The sequence below is a fragment of the Lithobates pipiens genome, unplaced genomic scaffold, assembly GCF_037356315.1.
Source record: "Lithobates pipiens isolate NorthernLeopardFrog02 unplaced genomic scaffold, aLitPip1_a1.2 Scaffold_8, whole genome shotgun sequence".
Taxonomy (NCBI): Eukaryota; Metazoa; Chordata; class Amphibia; order Anura; family Ranidae; genus Lithobates; species Lithobates pipiens.
In genome coordinates this window covers 129,083,732-129,100,757 of record NW_027507903.1, presented here as the reverse complement: position 1 = coordinate 129,100,757, position 17,026 = coordinate 129,083,732, and the positions used below count along the sequence as shown (strand labels likewise).

The window sequence follows — 17,026 nt, the reverse complement described above, 5'->3', positions numbered from 1 at the left end:
TATTACCATCATTGTGTCCTAAGCCGAAGCACCCCAAAGAGGTGGCCCTGCATGCTCTTGACGTGGTGAGAGCTCTGTATTTGTCTTCCACGGCTCCCTTTTTGGAAGCCAGACTCGCGGTTTGTTTCGGTGGCTGGTCCAAAGAAGGGTATGGCGGTCTTGTCGGCCACCATTTCCAGGTGGATCAGACAGATTGTAGTACAAGCCTACACCTTAAAGGGGCAGGTGCCCCCCTTTGTGGTCACGGCCCACTCTACAAGGGCAATCAGAACAACTAAATGGGTTGTTAGCCCTATCACTGGAGATACTAGGCAAGTTGTAATACAACACTTCAGAACTTTTAGTTCTGCCCATGGGGCGGTCCCTAGGCCACAGCCTGCACAGGCAGGACTCAGTACGTCAACAAGCAGTATAACATAAAGAGAAAAAGGAGGGGCGGGTGCTGTGTCGGTCGGTGAATTACAGGGAAAATGATTTTACGGCGAGTACAAAAATCCTATTTTCTCTATGAGAGCCGACTTAACCAGTCCAACATAACTCGGTCCGACTTATGAAAATGCTCCCTGCACTACCTTGGTCTGACGTCAATAATATTCAATGGGCTGAAGTAGGATCAAAGTCGGATCATGGTCTTAACTGATCCGACTTTGGCTTGCGCCTTGTGCTCCGATGATCTTGAAGGGGAACCCCACTCCCAAATAAATAAAAAAAAAACAGAAGGGGTCCCTCCTCCAAAACCATACCAGGCCCTTTGGTCTGGCATGGATTTTAAGAGGATCCTTCACCCTGAAAAAATGGCATGTGGTCCCTCTTCAAATCCATACCAGACACTTCTCTGAGCATGCAGCCCAGCAGCTCAGGAAAGGGGATGGGGATAAGCGAGTCCCCCCCCCCCCTCCGAACCATACCAGGCCACATGCCCTCAACATGGTGGGTGTGCCCCCCCCCCACCCCAAAGCACCTTGCCTTCATGTTGATGAGGACAAGGGCCTCTTCCTGACAACCCAGGCCGTTGCTTGTGAGGGTCTGCGGGCGGGGGGCTTATCGGAATCTGAAAGCTCCCTTTAACAAGGGGAGCCCCACCCTATGTGAATGAGTATCAGGTAAAAGTGTCAAAAAAATGTCTTCTAGCACTCTCTGGTTCTGGTCATTCTGTCTGCTCCCTCTGTTCTTCTTTTGATGTTGACTCAATGCTCTCTCCCACTCTAATGCTGGGTGTGCGGTGTGTACTACTTTTATTGGCATGGGGCAGGGTCACCGCCCCATCATGCCCCGGGTGTTGATGTCATAAGGGGCAGGCTTCTGGAAGACATGACCCGCCCCACACCAATATGAGTAGCACACCGCACACCCAGCATTAGAGCAGGAGAGAGCGTTGAGTCAACATTGGAAGAACAACAGAGGGTGAGAGCTAGAAGACATCAGCAGAGAAGTGTGAACCCAGCCTAAGAACTACAAGCTGACAGCCACAAAGCTGTTGGTACTCTTAGTTTATCCATTCACAGAACTCTGAAAATGAATGTGGCCGTGGGTGGAGCCCTGCACAATCACACTTTTAAAAAAGTGACATCCTGTTTACGGGGAGCTTCTCATCGTAATGCTGTCACACAGAGGCCTCGGATTGCTGAGTGGCTGCAGGAGCAGGTATATGTTCCACCCTAAAAATGGATTTAATGTTCTCCAAGATAAACATCCTTTAACCACTTCAGCCCCAGAAGGATTTACCCCCTTCCTGACCAGAGTGTTTTTGCGATTCAGCACTGCATCGCTTTAACTGACAATTGCGCGGTCGTGTGACGTGGCAAAAATTTACGTCTTTTTTTTTTTTTTAACACAAATAGAGCTTTCTTTTGATGGTATTTGATCACCTCCTGCGGTTTTTATTTTTTGCATTACTTTTTGCTATAATAAATATCCCCCAAAAATATATAAAAAAAAAGTCTTTTTCCCCTCAGTTTAGGCCGATACCTATTCTACATATTTTTGGTAAAAAAAAAAATCACACAGCCATTAATGTCTAAACTGCTGGCAACAAAAGTGAGTATACCCCTAAGTGAAAATGTCCAAATTGGGCCCAAAGTGTCAATATTTCGTGTTGCCACCATTATTTTCCAGCACTGCCTTAATCCTCTTGGGCATGGAGTTCCCCAGAGCTTCACAGGTTGGCACTGGAGTTCTCTTCCACAACGACATTCCGGAGCTGGTGGATGTTAGAGACCTTACCCTCCTTTACCTTCCATTTTGAGGATGCCCCATAGATGCTCAATAGGGTTTAGATCTGGAGACATGCTTGGCCAGCCCATCACCTTTACCCTCAGCTTCTTTAGCAAGGCAGTGGTCATCTTCAAGTTGTGTTTGGAGAATGTTGTTTTGGAATACTGCCCTGAGGCCCAGTCTCTGAAGGGAGGGGATCATGCTCTTCTTCAATAAGTCACAGTACATTCATGGTTCCCTCAATGAACTGTAGCTCCAGTGTTGAAAGCACTCATGCAGTCCCAGACCATGACACTCCCAACGCCCTGCTTGACTGCAGGCAAGACACACTTGTCTTTGTACTCCTCACCTGGTTGGTGCCACACATGCTTGATACCATCTGAACCAAATCTGTTTACCTTGGTCTCATCAGACCACAGGGCATGGTTCCACTAATCCATCTCCTTAGTCTGCTTGTCTTCCGCAAATGCAGGCTTTCTTGTGCATCTTTAGAAGAGGCTTTCTTCTGGGATGACAGCCATGCCGACCAATTTGATGCAGTGTGTGGCGTATGGTGTGAGCACTGACCCCCCCACCCCCCACCCCTTGAACCTCTGCTGCAATGCTGGCAGCACTCGTACATCTATTTCCCAAAGATAACCCCTGGATATGACACTGAGCACATACACTCAATTTCTTTGGTTGACCATGGCGAGGCCTGTTCTGAGTGGAACCTGTCCTGTTAAACCACTGTATGGTCTTGGCCACCATGTTGCAGCTCAGTTTCAGGTTCTTGGAAATCTTATAGCCTAGGACATCTTTATGTAGAGCAACAGTCCTTTTTTTTCTTTTTTTTTTTTTTTTTTCGGATCCTCAGAGTTTTTTGTCATAAGGAAAATGTTCATCTTCCAGTGACCAGTATGAGAAAGTGAGAGCAGTAACACCAAATTTAACACACCTGTTACCTTGTAACTCTAACGAGTCACCTGAAACTTGGGTGGGAAAATAACTAATTGGGTCCAATTTGGACATTTTCACTTAGGGGTGTGCCAGGGGTTTAGACTTACATGAACGGCTGTGTGTTGAGTTATTTTGAGGGGACAGCAAATTTACACTGTTATACAAGCTGTACACTCACTACTTTACATTGTAGCAAAGTGTAATTTCTTCAATGTTATCACATGAAAAGATATAATAAAACATTTACAAAAATGAAAAGGGCATACTTAATTTTGTGAGATACTGCACATACTCCTGGTACAATAGGGAAAAAAATCAACACAACATCACTTGCTATCTACCCACAATGGTGAGTCTTCAGGGATGGAGACAGGATAATGGTGCCAACTGGAACACAGATAGATTTTTCACTGCTGACCACAGGCACATTACAGAGCACACCAGTGTATACTTAATTAAAGAGGAGCTGCACCTAAAAAAAAAATATTAAAAGCCAGCAGCTACTAATATTGCAGCTGCTGACTTTTAATATCACACTTACCTGTCCCAGGGTCCAGCGATGTCGGCGGCAGATGACGAGCGATCGCTCGTCTCGCTGCAGCCACCGCCGCCATCCTCTGTCAGGGAATCGGGAAGTGAAGCGAGAGGGCTTCACTGCCCGGTTCCCTACTGCGCATGCGCGAGTCGCGCTGCGCTGGTTCCCCGCTGTGTCTCTGGGAACTGTGTGTTTCCCAGAACACAACGGGGGGGGGGGGGGGGGGGCGTCGCCATGCGGGGGTGGGCGGAGCCATGCGGCGGTCTGGCCGGAAGTGGGTGCAGTTACCTGGATTATCCAGGTAACTGCACCCCCCTCCCCCCCCCCCGAAAGGTGCCGATTGTGGCACCGGAGGGAGGGAGGGATAATACTAGCGGAACTTCCCCTTTAGGGTGAAGAACCGCTTTAACTTAATGTTCCTTCTCTAACTGAAGACATTTCTAGGATTTCGAACATCCAGCCTAAATTTACCAGTAGCTGTTGATAGTAGAAGAAAATCTTCCCATTCAGCAAAAAATAAGTAAATAATTATATATATATATATATATCACATACATAGAAACAGTTGTGCTCATAAGTTTACATACCCTGGCAGAATTTATGATTTCTTGGCCATTTTTCGGAGAATAGAACACAAAAACTTTTATTTCATGCATGGTTAGTGTTTGGTTGAAGCCATTTATCATCAATCAACTGTATTTATCTTTTTAAATCATAATGGCAACAGAAACTACCCCAATGAAAAGTTTACATACCCCAGTTCTTAATACCGGGTATTGCCCCCCTTTAATCAATTACAGCTTGAAGTCTTTTGTGTTATTTGTGGATGAGACTCTTTATCTTCTCAGATGGTAAAGCTGCCCATTCCTCTTGGCAAAAAGTGTCCAGTTCCTGTAAATTCTTGGGCTGTCTTGCATGAACTAGACATTTGAGATCTCCCCAGAGTGGCTCAATGATATTGAGGTCAGTAGACTGAGATAGCCAATCCAGAACCTTCACTTTATTCCAGGGTGGATTTGATTTAAATCACTAGTAAAAAGGCTTGATTTAAATCAACTTGTTTTAAATCATAATTTTTAAAGAGTAAATGTAATCACTGCCCCATGGCGGCTCCTCCTCAGACCCACTGTTGACTCAACAACAATCTCATTCACTTTAATGGGACAGCTGGTGATGCAGTAGAGACACAACAAGGTGAGGGACTCCATTTCATGATGAATAAATGAAATTATTCATTTATCTTAAATAGTAAACTAAGTACATCCCATGCGCAGCTTCCTGGCGGATGAATGCAAAGTTTCCTCCAGTATTTTTTGATAACATACTGCATTCAACTTGCCATAAATTTTGACCAAATTTCCTATGCCTTTGTAGCTCACACATCCCCAAAACATCAGTGTACCACCTCCATGTTTCACAGTAGGAATGGTGTACATTTCTTCATAGGCATGGTTGACTGCTCTCCAAATGTAGCATTTATGGTTGTGGCCATAAAGCTCAATTTTGGTCTTATCACTCCAAATGACTTTGTGCCAGAAGGTTTGAGGCATGTCTCTGTACTGTTTGGCGTATTGTAACTTGATACTTTGTGACATTTGCATAGTAATCGCTTTCTTCTGGCGACTTGACCATGCAGCCCATCTTTCTTCAAGTGCCTCCTTATTGTGCATCTTGAAACAGCAACAGCAGTTATTTGTGGGTTTTTCTTTGCATCCCCAACAATTGTCCTGGCAGTTGTGGCTAGAATTGTAGTTGGTCTACCTGACCGTGGTTTGGTTTCAACAGAACCCCTCATTTTCCACTTCTTGATTAGAGTTTGAACACTGCTAATTGGCATTCTCAATTCCTTGGATATATTTTTATATCCCTTTTTCTGTTTTATACAGTTCAACTACCCTTTCCCGCAGATCCTTTGACAATTCTTTTGCTTTCCCCGTGACTCAGAATCCAGAAATCCCCCCACTAATTACAAGCAAACAGATCACAAATGAGGATGGTTACCTTTAATAGCCATTCAAAGCACTTCGTGTCAGCTTGTGTGCATGTTATCAGGCCAAAATCACCAGGGTATATACATTTTTGATTGGGGTCGTTTGGGTAGTTTCTGTTATGATTTAAAAAGAGTAAACACCGTAGATTGATAATAAATGGCTTCAGCCAAACACTAACCCTGAGTGAAAGAAATGTTTTTGTGTTATTCATATTCTCTGAAAATGGGCAAGAAATAATAAAAAAAAAAAATCTGCCAGGGTATGTAAACTTATGAGCACAACTGTGAATAAAAAGGAGGAAAATAACACAAATTCTCCTAAGGTAAACAGAGCATGTGGCAGCAGGGGTTATAGTCTCTAGGGCACCGGCCTTCGGTTTTCTATTTGCTAGCTTTTAATTCTCCTGTAGATGGAATTGATAACCCTAGGTGTCTTATTATCTCCAAGCTGTGTTCCTCGCTGAACAAAATTGCAAGTCAACTCCAGCCCTAATCTTTAGATGAATTTCCAATTTGCAGCCAAATTGGGATAACAACTACTTTAGATTTGTTACATTCACAAAGTATCATTTTAAAAGTATTCTTTTTCTGAAAGCTCCAGGACTAAAAAAAAAAACCTGCCTAATCTTTATTTCAGTGTTTCAGCTAACCCTGTATGTTCTGGCAGATACCTTTATCAGTTGTAAACTAGATCTGTACACTATCCTAACACAAAGTTAAAGTGGTTGTAAACTCTCTGAGGAAAAAAAAGACATAAAAGTTTAGGGATCTGGCAGTAAGGTCTTTGCTGCTGACCTCCATTGTCTGTGACCAGCCTAAAGCAGTATTAAACCCAAAAGAATACAATTATTATATTGCAACTTACCAATTCTTAGAAAGGAACCCAATACAACCAGTAGATACATTTTTAACTGGTTATTCAGTCAGTAAGTCTGTTGTTTTTCAACAGAAAAGCTCTCTTGCAGCTACAGGGATAAGACGGGCTATTTACCACTGACGGAGGTGCTTAAAATGATCAGCTTTTATTTATGTAAACCTTTAACCCCCCCACAAAAAAAAACTACTGTAACTGATAAAAAAAAAAATATTAGCTTCAATTTGTTAAAGAGGAAGTAAACCCTGATGGGTTTACTTCCTCTTTGATTCCCTGCAAAGGTAAAGCATAATGGACTACTATGCATCGCATAGTAGCCCATTATGTGTCACTTACCTGACACAGGAGCCAGCGAAGTCACCGCTGTCCCCTTGTGTACAGAGCCTCCATCTTCTCGGTGGGTCTCGCTGCTCCGGCGCTGTCATTCAACGAAGCCGCAATTACGTCACGGGAGCTGCCGCTCGCGGCATATCGCCGTTTGCAGCGTGCGCTCAGTGCGCCTGCGCGCCGCTGTCTAGACAGTGGTGCCAGTGTTTTGGCAAATATCTCCTAAACTGTGTAGGTTTAGGAGATATTTCTTGGACCTACAGGTAAGCCTTAATCTAGGCTTAACTGTAGATCAAAGTGGTTGGTAAGGGTTTACAACCACTTTAACCACTTTCAGACCGGACCAATTTGCTGGTCAAAGACCAGACCACTTTTTGCGATTCGGCACTGCGTCGCTTTAACTGACAATTGCGCGGTCGTGCGACGTGGCTCCCAAACAAAATTGACGTCCTTTTTTTCCCACAAATAGAGCTTTCTTTTGGTGGTATTTGATCACACCTGCGGTTTTTATTTTTTGAGCTATAAACAAAAATAGAGCGACAATTTTGAAAAAAACGCATTATTTTTTACTTTTTGTTATAATAAATATCCCCCAAAAATATATAAAAAAAACTTTTTTTTCCCTCAGTTTAGGCCGATACGTATTCTTCTACATATTTTTATAAAAAAAAATCGCAATAAGCGATTATTGATTGGTTTGCGCAAAAGTTATAGCGTTTACAAAATAGGGATAGTTTTATAGCATTTTTATTAATAATTTTTTATTATTTTTTTTTTTTTTACTAGTAATGACGGCAATATGCTATTTTTATTGTGACTTCGACATTGTGGGGGACCCATCGGACATTTTTGGGACCATTGTCATTTATACAGTAATCACTGCTATATAAATGCAGTGATTCCTGTGTAAATGACACTGGCAGTGAAAGGGTTAACCAGTGGGTGGCAGTGTAGGGGTTAAGTGTTCCTAGGGGTGTGTTACTAACTGTGGGGGGGTTGGGCTTTCATTTAGTGTACACTGATCTCTGCTCCAATCACATGGAGCAGAGATCAGCGTCACTAGTTGCTAGGCAGAATGGAAAAATTTTGTTTACACAGCATTTCCTCCATTCGGCTGCTCCGTGAGACGATCGCGGGGATGCCCGCGGCGATCGAGTCCGCGGATCCCGCGACCGGACTCACGGGGGTCCCGACCAGCGAGGGAGTGCGCCGGCGCGCTCCTGATGGCTGGGTGGCATCGAATATTGGACGTACCTGTACGCCAATATGCCTGCCCGTGCCATTCTGTCGACGTACATCGTCGTGTGCTGGTCGGGAAGTGGTTAAGATGTAAATTTCAGCAGATTTGAATAAACCTCCACTCCCCCTCAGAGTGACGAGGCTTCTGTTTAAATTTACTCTCTGTGCTTCTTTATCCGGAAGGGGGGGGGGGGGGGCACTGTAATACAGGAGATGTGGTACTGGCCAGATCACCAGATATAAACACAGGGGAAAAAAGCCTAAAAAAGGAAAACTGATGCAGCCACCACATCTTACATTGATGTGTTATATTGCAACTTACCAATGTATTACGTTTTTGATTTAATTCCGCTTTAACTGTACCAGGATCTTGCTATACTATGGGGATTACATGCCCCATATACTGGAGCAAACAGGACATTTACTTAACTTTTTTTTTACCTGAAACCATATCAAATTAACATCCTTACTAGTTCTTTAACAAGAAAAAAAAAATCTGATTTTTCATTACAGTGTTTGCTACTTTATTTCCCATAAACATCTGCACTGCATTTGTAAAGAAGGCTTGAGGGGGCCCAAGAAAGTCCACTAGGACCGTTTCCTACAGTTGATTCAGCTGTGGGGTCAGGGCACCACCAGTGCAGAGCTTACTCAGGAATTGCAGCAGGCAGGTGTGAGTACATATGCATGCACAGTGAGAAGACTTTTGGAAGATGGCCTGGTGTCAAGGGCAGCAAAGAAGCCACTTCTCTCCGGCCCCTTTCACACTGGGGCGGTGGGTGCATCAGTGGTAAAGTGCTGCCATTTTTAGCGGCGCTTTACCATCAATTTCTTGGTGCTAATCGACCACTAGCGGGCGCTTTTCCCCCTGCTAGCAGCCAAGAAAGGGTTAAAACCAACGCAAAGCGCTACGCCGGCGGTATAGCCACGCTGCCCCATTGATTTCAGGAGTGTATACACCACTCCAAAGATGCTGCTTGCAGGAGGTTTTTATTTTTTTTTTATGTCCTGCAATCGCTCCGCTCCAGTGTTAAAGCACTTGGGCTTTCACACTGGAGAGACAGGAGCGGCGCTATGCAGTCGCTATTTTTAGCGATGTAGCACCTCAGTGTGAAAGGGGTCTCCAGGAAAACATCAGGGACAGACTGATATTCTTCAAAAAGGTACAGCAATTGGACTGCTGTGGACATTTCCGATTGTTTCCGGCATCCGGGAAAACAAAGCCTTATCTGGAGAAGAAAAGGTGAGCGCTACCATCAGTCCTGTGTCATGCCAACAGTAAAGCTTCCTCAGACCATTCATGTGTGGGGTTGCTTTTCAGCCAAGGGAGTGGGCTCACTCACAATTTTGCCCAAGAACACAGCCATGAATAAAGAATGGTAAAAAAAACATCCTCCGAAAGCAACTTCTCCCAACCATCCAAGAACAGTTTGGTGGTGATCTATGCTTTTTTTTTTCTGCAGCGATAGGGCAAAAGTGATAACTAAAGGGGTTTGGGGAACAAAACATAAAACATTTTGGGTCCATGGCCAGGAAACTCCCCAGACCTTAATCCTATTGAGAACTTGTAGTCAATCCTCAAGAAGCTGGTGAACAAAATAAACCCCACAAATTCTGACAAAATCCAAGCATTGATTATGCAAGAATGGGCTGACATCAGTCAGGATGTGACCCAGAAGTTGAATGACAGCATGCCAGGGAGAATTGCAGAGATCTTGAGAAAAAAAAAAAAAAGGGTCAACACTGCAAATATTGACTCTTTGCATAAACTTAATGTAATTGTCAATAAGCCTTTGACACTTATAAAATGCGGGTAATTATACTTCAGAATATCATAGGAACATCTGACATAAAGATCTAAAAACACTGAAGCAGTAGACTTTGTGAAAATTAATATTTGTGTCATTCTCAAAAACATTTGAACAAATATATATATATATATTTTTTGTCAATTCTACCAGTAGAAAATGCACGCCAAGTATTTTTAAACATTTGTTAGTTTATTTCTCTGGGTATATTCCTGTTTTCATATATCTAGGCACAAACCAAAGACTGTATGTTTGACACAATGTACAAGAACCGATGTATTCTACAAAAACAGGAAGCTTCAGCCTGAGAATTGTATTATGTACAAAGAGCAGCCATCTCTTAAAATGGGCGCACTAACTGAGCAATTCAGACTCCTGTGGCGGGAAGTGGAGGAATGTGTTAACCCTTTCACTGCAAAGATGTGATGTGCCCAATCGGGTAAGCTACACTTCAAAACTTTAGTTTAAAAATGAATGCCTTAAACAGGCTTTAAAAAATTCATAATTGCTTGTAATTATGAAGGTTTTTTTCATTTTGACTTTTACCACAGTAAAACAAATGATCAAGGAGTGTTTTAGACAACCGTATGAAAAAGTAAGCCATGGAGTGTTTAAGGGACAGAAAAAACTGAATCCAAATGGGTGGATGAATGTTTCTGAAATAGTAAAAATGCATCAGCTTCTCTTGGCTTGCACATATCTAAAACCACCAGGGAGCATCATGAGCATGGTGCAGATTGCATGACCCACGGCTTATATATGAAAGCAGAGGTCTGGCTCTACAGGGTCCATCTAGCACAGGGGATTTTAACCCCTGCTGCAGCAAAAAGCAAAAATGTACATATATATGCAGATTGACTGCATTATGGTAATACAAACGAAGACTTCAACTGGGCTTTAAACTTAGCCAGTCTTTTAAAATCTGCATTTGTTTCCCAATCAGAGAGAAAAGCATTGGCCAACCAATCCTCCTTTCTTGTCCAAGCAGGCCCTGAAAGTGGCATAAAGATGGCTGGCAACAGTCTTGCTAGAGGGATAAAGGTTGTTGTAGACTTATGATTGTGTGAAATGGCAGCCAAAACCTTGTTTTTAATTAAACTCTAGGTAAACAGCTAATACACTGATGAGTTATTCTATAGAGATTTCTAATTCTGTTCAGCCCAAGTGGTAGGGCAGCAACATGGCACAGCCAGATCCGTAATCTGACTGCCCTGCAATTAAACCATACATCCTGGTCTAGGACCTGCCCCAGCCAGCGACTTTCCAGTGAACAGGAGCCTTCTGATGAGGTAATATCTTTTATCCCATCCTGTAAGTATATTCTCGGTAAACAAATGACAGTACTTTGCAATGCAGCAAAGTTCAGCTTTTTGTCCTTGCTCTTTCCAGTAAGGTAAAACGGAGAATGTAGAGGGTGCTAATAACAAAGATTTAAAGAACTTATATAATTCACTTTTTTTTTTTTATGTGTCAAATTGCCATTGGTTATTTACATTTTTACTGAGGGCCGAGTATACTTCCAGAGCTCCAAAATTAGATCCTCAGGTCAGCCGCTCTGCCTGCCCCTCCTTTTTCTTGCCCAATAACGGACCGTTATGTAGTGTCTGAACCCATTCACAAAAATACAAAGCCTTCTGTGAATTGACAGAGGGGAGGAGCGGACAGAGTGGCTGTTGTGAGAAAGCAGCATCTCTCCTGGCAGAGCACAGGGAGTATAGCAATAGCTGCACTACCTGTACTACCTGTGCTTAGTAAAACTGTACATTGTCAACAAGAGAAAAGTCTACAAGGTGACATACAACTCGTTGGACTTAACCCATTATAAACTGTCAGATTTTAAAAAGTGATGGAATTCCTGGACTTAAGTTTTAAAGATATATGCCAACTGCATGGAAAGGTACCCTTTTAATGAATGCAAAACTGGATGAATGTGTTTCCTGCTTAGAGTTGAGCTTTAAAAGTAAATGTTTTGGATAGATAGAGCCTCTAGTGCAGTGATGGCGAACCTTGGCACCCCAGATGTTTTGGAACTACATTTCCCATGATGCTCATGCACTTTGCAGTGAAGATGAGCATCATGGGAAATGTAGTTCCAAAACATCTGGGGTGCCAAGGTTCGCCATCACTGCTCTAATGTGTAGTGTGAGATCTATACCCTTGGTGGCACTATTACCTGGACCAGAAACTCGGATAAAAGAGGGATAAAAGAGGGATATTAATGTTAAAACTAACCATAAGACCCCTTTCACACCGAGGGCGTTTTGCAGGCGCTATAGCGTTAAAAATAGTGCCTGCAATCCGCCCTCAAACAGCTGCTCTATTGTCTCCAGTGTGAAAGCCCTCAGGCTCCCACACTGGAAAGGTGTGCTGGCAGGACGTTAGGGAAAAGTCCTGCCAGCAGCTTCTTTGTAGCGGCGAAGGAACGGAGTGTTTACCGCTCCTCCACCGCTGCTCCCCATTGAAATCAATGGGGCAGCGCGGCTATACTGCCGTCAAAATGCCGCAATTGTGGGCGGTTTTCTCGGCAGCTAGCAGGGGGGGTTTCTTTAACCCTTTCTCAGTCAGGGTTAAAAGCACCCGCTAGGGGCCAAAATGCGCTGCAAATCCGGCGGTAAAACGCTGCTAAAAATAGCAGCGTTTTACCGCCGGCGCTATGGGTGGCCTTTAAAATGATGCTGTTAGGTCAACACTGTTATTGATTTCAATGGAGATGAAATAGAATGACTGCATTAAGGAGTTAGGACAATGTTTTAGCAACTCTTGCTCTTAATACTTGAAATACTGAGAAAATGTGTTGTAGGAGCTTTCTGTGCATACTTTACTTGCTGCCCAAATGGATACATTTAAGGGGAGGTGGTCTCTAGAAGGGAAAATAAATATGATCTTCTATTAGTTAGAAAAGTAAAAATGGATTTTAAGTAGCAGTAGCATTAAAGCTGAACTCCAGGCAAACGTAAAAAAAACATTTTTTCAAGTATTTGTTCATTACAAATCAATCAAAGTGTATTTAAAAAGGATATATATATATATATTTTAGGTACTTCACTGTGACTCCTTATCAGCCTCTTGCAAATTCCCCAGAAACCAGAGTCCGGTGGTGCTGCATTGTTCATGTACTAACATGGGACATGCTGAATGGAGGAAAGATCGGAGATGATCTCATCAGGCTGTTGCTTCTCCTTCAGACTAGGTGTGTTGTTTGGCAGGGGTAGGTAGGTCACAGGAATGAATGGAGAGAAATTCAAACCCTTTTGTGGTTAAAACAACTCTATCTACATGCTTAACTGTTTTCCCAGAGTTCAGATTTTAAACAAGGCTTTTATCTTGGACACCTCATTGGTTATAGCAACAGCGTTAATAAAATGTCAATGTATTAAAGTAAAATAAACACACACCAGTTGCTGGAGCATGTCCAGGAGATAATAGATCTTAGTTGGGGTTAGGTTAATAATTCAAAATAAAAATAACAGGAAAGGGAGAACTTTTTTTTTTTTTTACAGCAACAGAAGTTTAAAGCTTATCTAAACTCCAAAAAAAAAAAAAAAAAAATCTACATTAAAGCTTCCCAAAACTATGATGCAGCGGCTGCAATAGTCTTCTTTTATTTATTTTTTTTAGTTTTACCCGGTGATCCGATCAGTACTACACTTTCTGTCTTTCGGTAGCTGTGCACACTTCTACACTATCTATGGAGGAGCAACAAAGGAACCCTTGAACAGCAGCACTGATAACCTGTAGAGGGGGTAGTGTTCTATGCACCATTCAGAGTCACTTTTCCTAAAGGAAACTAATAAAAAGCATAACTCTAGCTAACACTTAAGCAGTTACAGCAACCATTTTTTTTATTTTTATTTTTTTACTTTTCAGATAAAGGTTTTAACTTAAAGCAGCGTTCCATCCATTTAAAAGTCAGCAGCTACAAAAAGTGTAGCTGCTGACTTTTAATAATCAGACACTCGCCTGTCCCACAGTCCAGTGATGCGGGCACCCGAAGCCCAGCTCCTCTCCCCGGAATTCTAACTGTGGGAGCGCAAGCCGAGCTGTGAATGGCTGGGCAATCTTCTGGGACCTGTGACAAATTCCCAGAAGATTGCAGGGAGAGGTGATCTTCCTTCCGGTGCCAGGGGAAGATGTGGGAGCTGGGTGCCTGTAAAAACAGGGTTACACCCCCCCCCCCCCCCCCAAAAAATGGCATGCCAGCTGTGGCATGTCGGGGGGGGGGGTCACAACACTTAAAGCGCAAGTTCCATTTTTGGGTGGAATTCTGCTTTAATGAATAAAAGCTAACCATTGTAAGTGAGTGCCCCTATCAGTATTACATAGTTTGTCTCAACCCCCTGTTAATTTTGCTGGACAGCTTAGTCTGTTAAAGGAAGTTGAAAGGATAACTGACTTAATTGCAGGATCAACAGGTAAAAAACTATGTTACAGGGGGCTGTGCTAATGTTACTGTCAGTTTGCATCTTTTTTTTTTTTTTCTTTTTTTTTTTTGCATAGTGTGACTTTAATTTCCATTTGGGGTTAGTAAAGTATTCTGTATCTGTAGTTCATGGTCAGTGCATCCAAGGCAGCACTTTCCTTGTCAGTGACCAGACTAAGGCCCCTTTTACACAAGGCGGACTGAGGCAGTGACCCACTTTCTCAGCAGTGGAACTGTCCACTGATCCCTGTTAAGCAGGCAGAGGCGGATGACAAGCCTGTGTCTGTTCCACTTATGCAGAGTGGACACAGACACAGACCGCTCATTCTCTATGGACAATTGGTTGAAAAACAGACTGCCAGTCTGTTTACACCTGAATGCCATCCAATCTGATCCGCTGAACGGAAGGGGAATGGATGCCCATCTGGATAGGATTGGATTAGATATAGACGGGTGTAAATGTACACGTCTATTTACACCTGCCACTCCATAGAGAAGAAGAGAGGTTCCGATCAGATCCAGCTGCATAAAGGACCCGATTGGAACATCGATGTGTAAGGGGCCTAAATTCTCATCCACACAGTATACTCTGGGCTTGCAAATTAAGGTTTTTGTTCTAGTTGGATGCATTTCAGCATTTTCAATTTTCGGTTTAATCACTAAACTATTTCTGCATAGCTGACAACTGTCCCTCACACTCTCTCTTATGCAGTTGTCCATCTTTTGGCATAGCTCCTTATAATAAACTGGACTAATAATACATAGGTTGTAGTAATCAGTTCATTCTCTAGATTACCAAATTTCAGATTTTCCAAAACTAGTTTATGGGGAACGGGGACAATAGCAGTTAGGGGGGTTTAACTGATAATTTTGGCATGCAGGAATTATTTACAGTGCTTTTTCAGAAATACTGGTGTCACATTGTGTCCCCTTACATCTTCACCCTGAAGTCCATACAGTGGTTTTTATGCTTGACCTTTTAAATTCCCCTCAATCACTGGCTATTGTTTGAGGAAATAAAACTGTTTCAATAATGCCCAGATAAATACATATATATCTATGTGTAACAAACAGTGTAGAAACAGGATTTAATAGATGGCTTATGAATCATGATTGGCTGAGTTAGTGTACAATGAATTAAGAACCAGAGCTAAATAACAGAATGAGATCGTATTTTTGCAGTGAAAGTGTTAAAAAAAAACCTCAGTATTCCCTTCCCAGCCAACCTCTCCTTCAGTATCATTGTGCTTTGGACGTTCCTCTATATACAGCAATATACAATAATAATTATTATTAAATGAAGTACAATAACCACAGAGTTAAAATACCATTAACGGTTTAACAATGTTCCTGTTAATCCAAGTGGCACACATAGTAAACACAAGATGATGTCCCTGCTGCGATCTTCCATAGTGCACAGCTGGCTAGCTGCTTCGTTCACAGTCCTGGTGACAGTCGACGTGGTCCAGAAGTCCTTGGGGCTCATGAACAGAAGTTTCTGAATATTTATATTATTTTGTGAAACTGTTTTACATAACAACATTTCCTCCCTTCTTTTTTTTTTTTTCTTTTTTTTTTTACAATCTATTATACATCAGGAAGAAATAAGCAAGCAAAATCCTATTACATACAAGTAGTAATAAAATCCTTAGTGGTTTTCACCTGGTTTCCTAAGTCACAGTCTTCAGAGTTCAAGCTCCAACCCTCCTGGGGCCAGTGCATGAGGACTGGAAAATAAAAATCCTTTGTGCAAATGTCCATCCCTTTGGTGTAGCCCCATTACAGCCGAATGGCATCTTCTATTAAGAAATAATGGATCTCCATGAGAAAAAAAAAAAAAAATGATGGCGTCAAGGTTGTTTTACTAAAAAGTAACTAGAGATGTATTTTATGCTGAACTCTTCTACCTGCAGGGCTTGTTACATGGATGTGTAGGTCTGCTGTCTAGCTATTTATCATTTCAAAATAAGTTAAGATTGAAAAAGATTGCTGAACCAAATATAAGCAACAGGTAAACATTCAAAAGACTAACCAGATGCAAATCGTTTCCAGGATATTACAGATCACTTTAGTTGGGAACCGTGAATAAAAAAAAAAAAAAAAAGTGTTTGGCGCCCATCAACTAAGGACATTTCTTCTCTTCTTTTAATTTAAAAGGGCACCGGGCCATTGAGCTGACAGATGTTCTCAGGAAATACCAAGCACAACTCTGCATACTCTGGCTGAATCATTTCTTGCCAGTTACAGTGTCTACAAATCTTTTCTTTTTCAGAAGACCCGTAAGCCATAGTCTGTGTGTTGCTCTATGATGACTTCAAAGGACTCATTGGATGCTTATATAGCTTGCCGAAAATGTATAAAGAGGCCAAGGTGTTCTCTCTCTGGAAACACTCACTTGACACTGGTGATCAGTTCAGTTTAAGCTGCCATGTGGTACTCCAGAGTTACTAACACTTCAGTGACATATTGACATCTTTGGATGATACTACTACTGAAGCCTCACGCATCGGACAGGCAGTTCTGGATCCTGTCAATCCACTGCTGGGCCAGTAAAGGGTCTGTGGCACAGAAATTATAAACCCGCCGGGTTGTTTTCACCTGCAGAGAAGAAAAGGTGAATGCATTAGGAAATTTGTAAAACTGAAAAGGAAGAAATCATATATGCAAAGTATTATGAGAA

The 17,026-nt window shown here is 42.4% G+C and overlaps 1 protein-coding gene across 8 annotated transcripts in view; it reads right to left on the bottom strand.

Moving 5' to 3' along the window:
- Positions 1–10,097: 10,097 nt before the first annotated feature.
- Positions 10,098–17,026, bottom strand: part of SBF1 (SET binding factor 1) — a 169,414-nt gene continuing 162,485 nt past the window's right edge. For all 8 annotated transcript variants that reach the window (XM_077472032.1, XM_077472034.1, XM_077472037.1 and 5 more), the window contains one exon: positions 10,098–16,944. In XM_077472032.1, the coding sequence (XP_077328158.1) occupies positions 16,846–16,944 (99 nt within the window). In that variant the 3' untranslated portion in view covers positions 10,098–16,845. The remainder of the gene's footprint in view (positions 16,945–17,026) is intronic.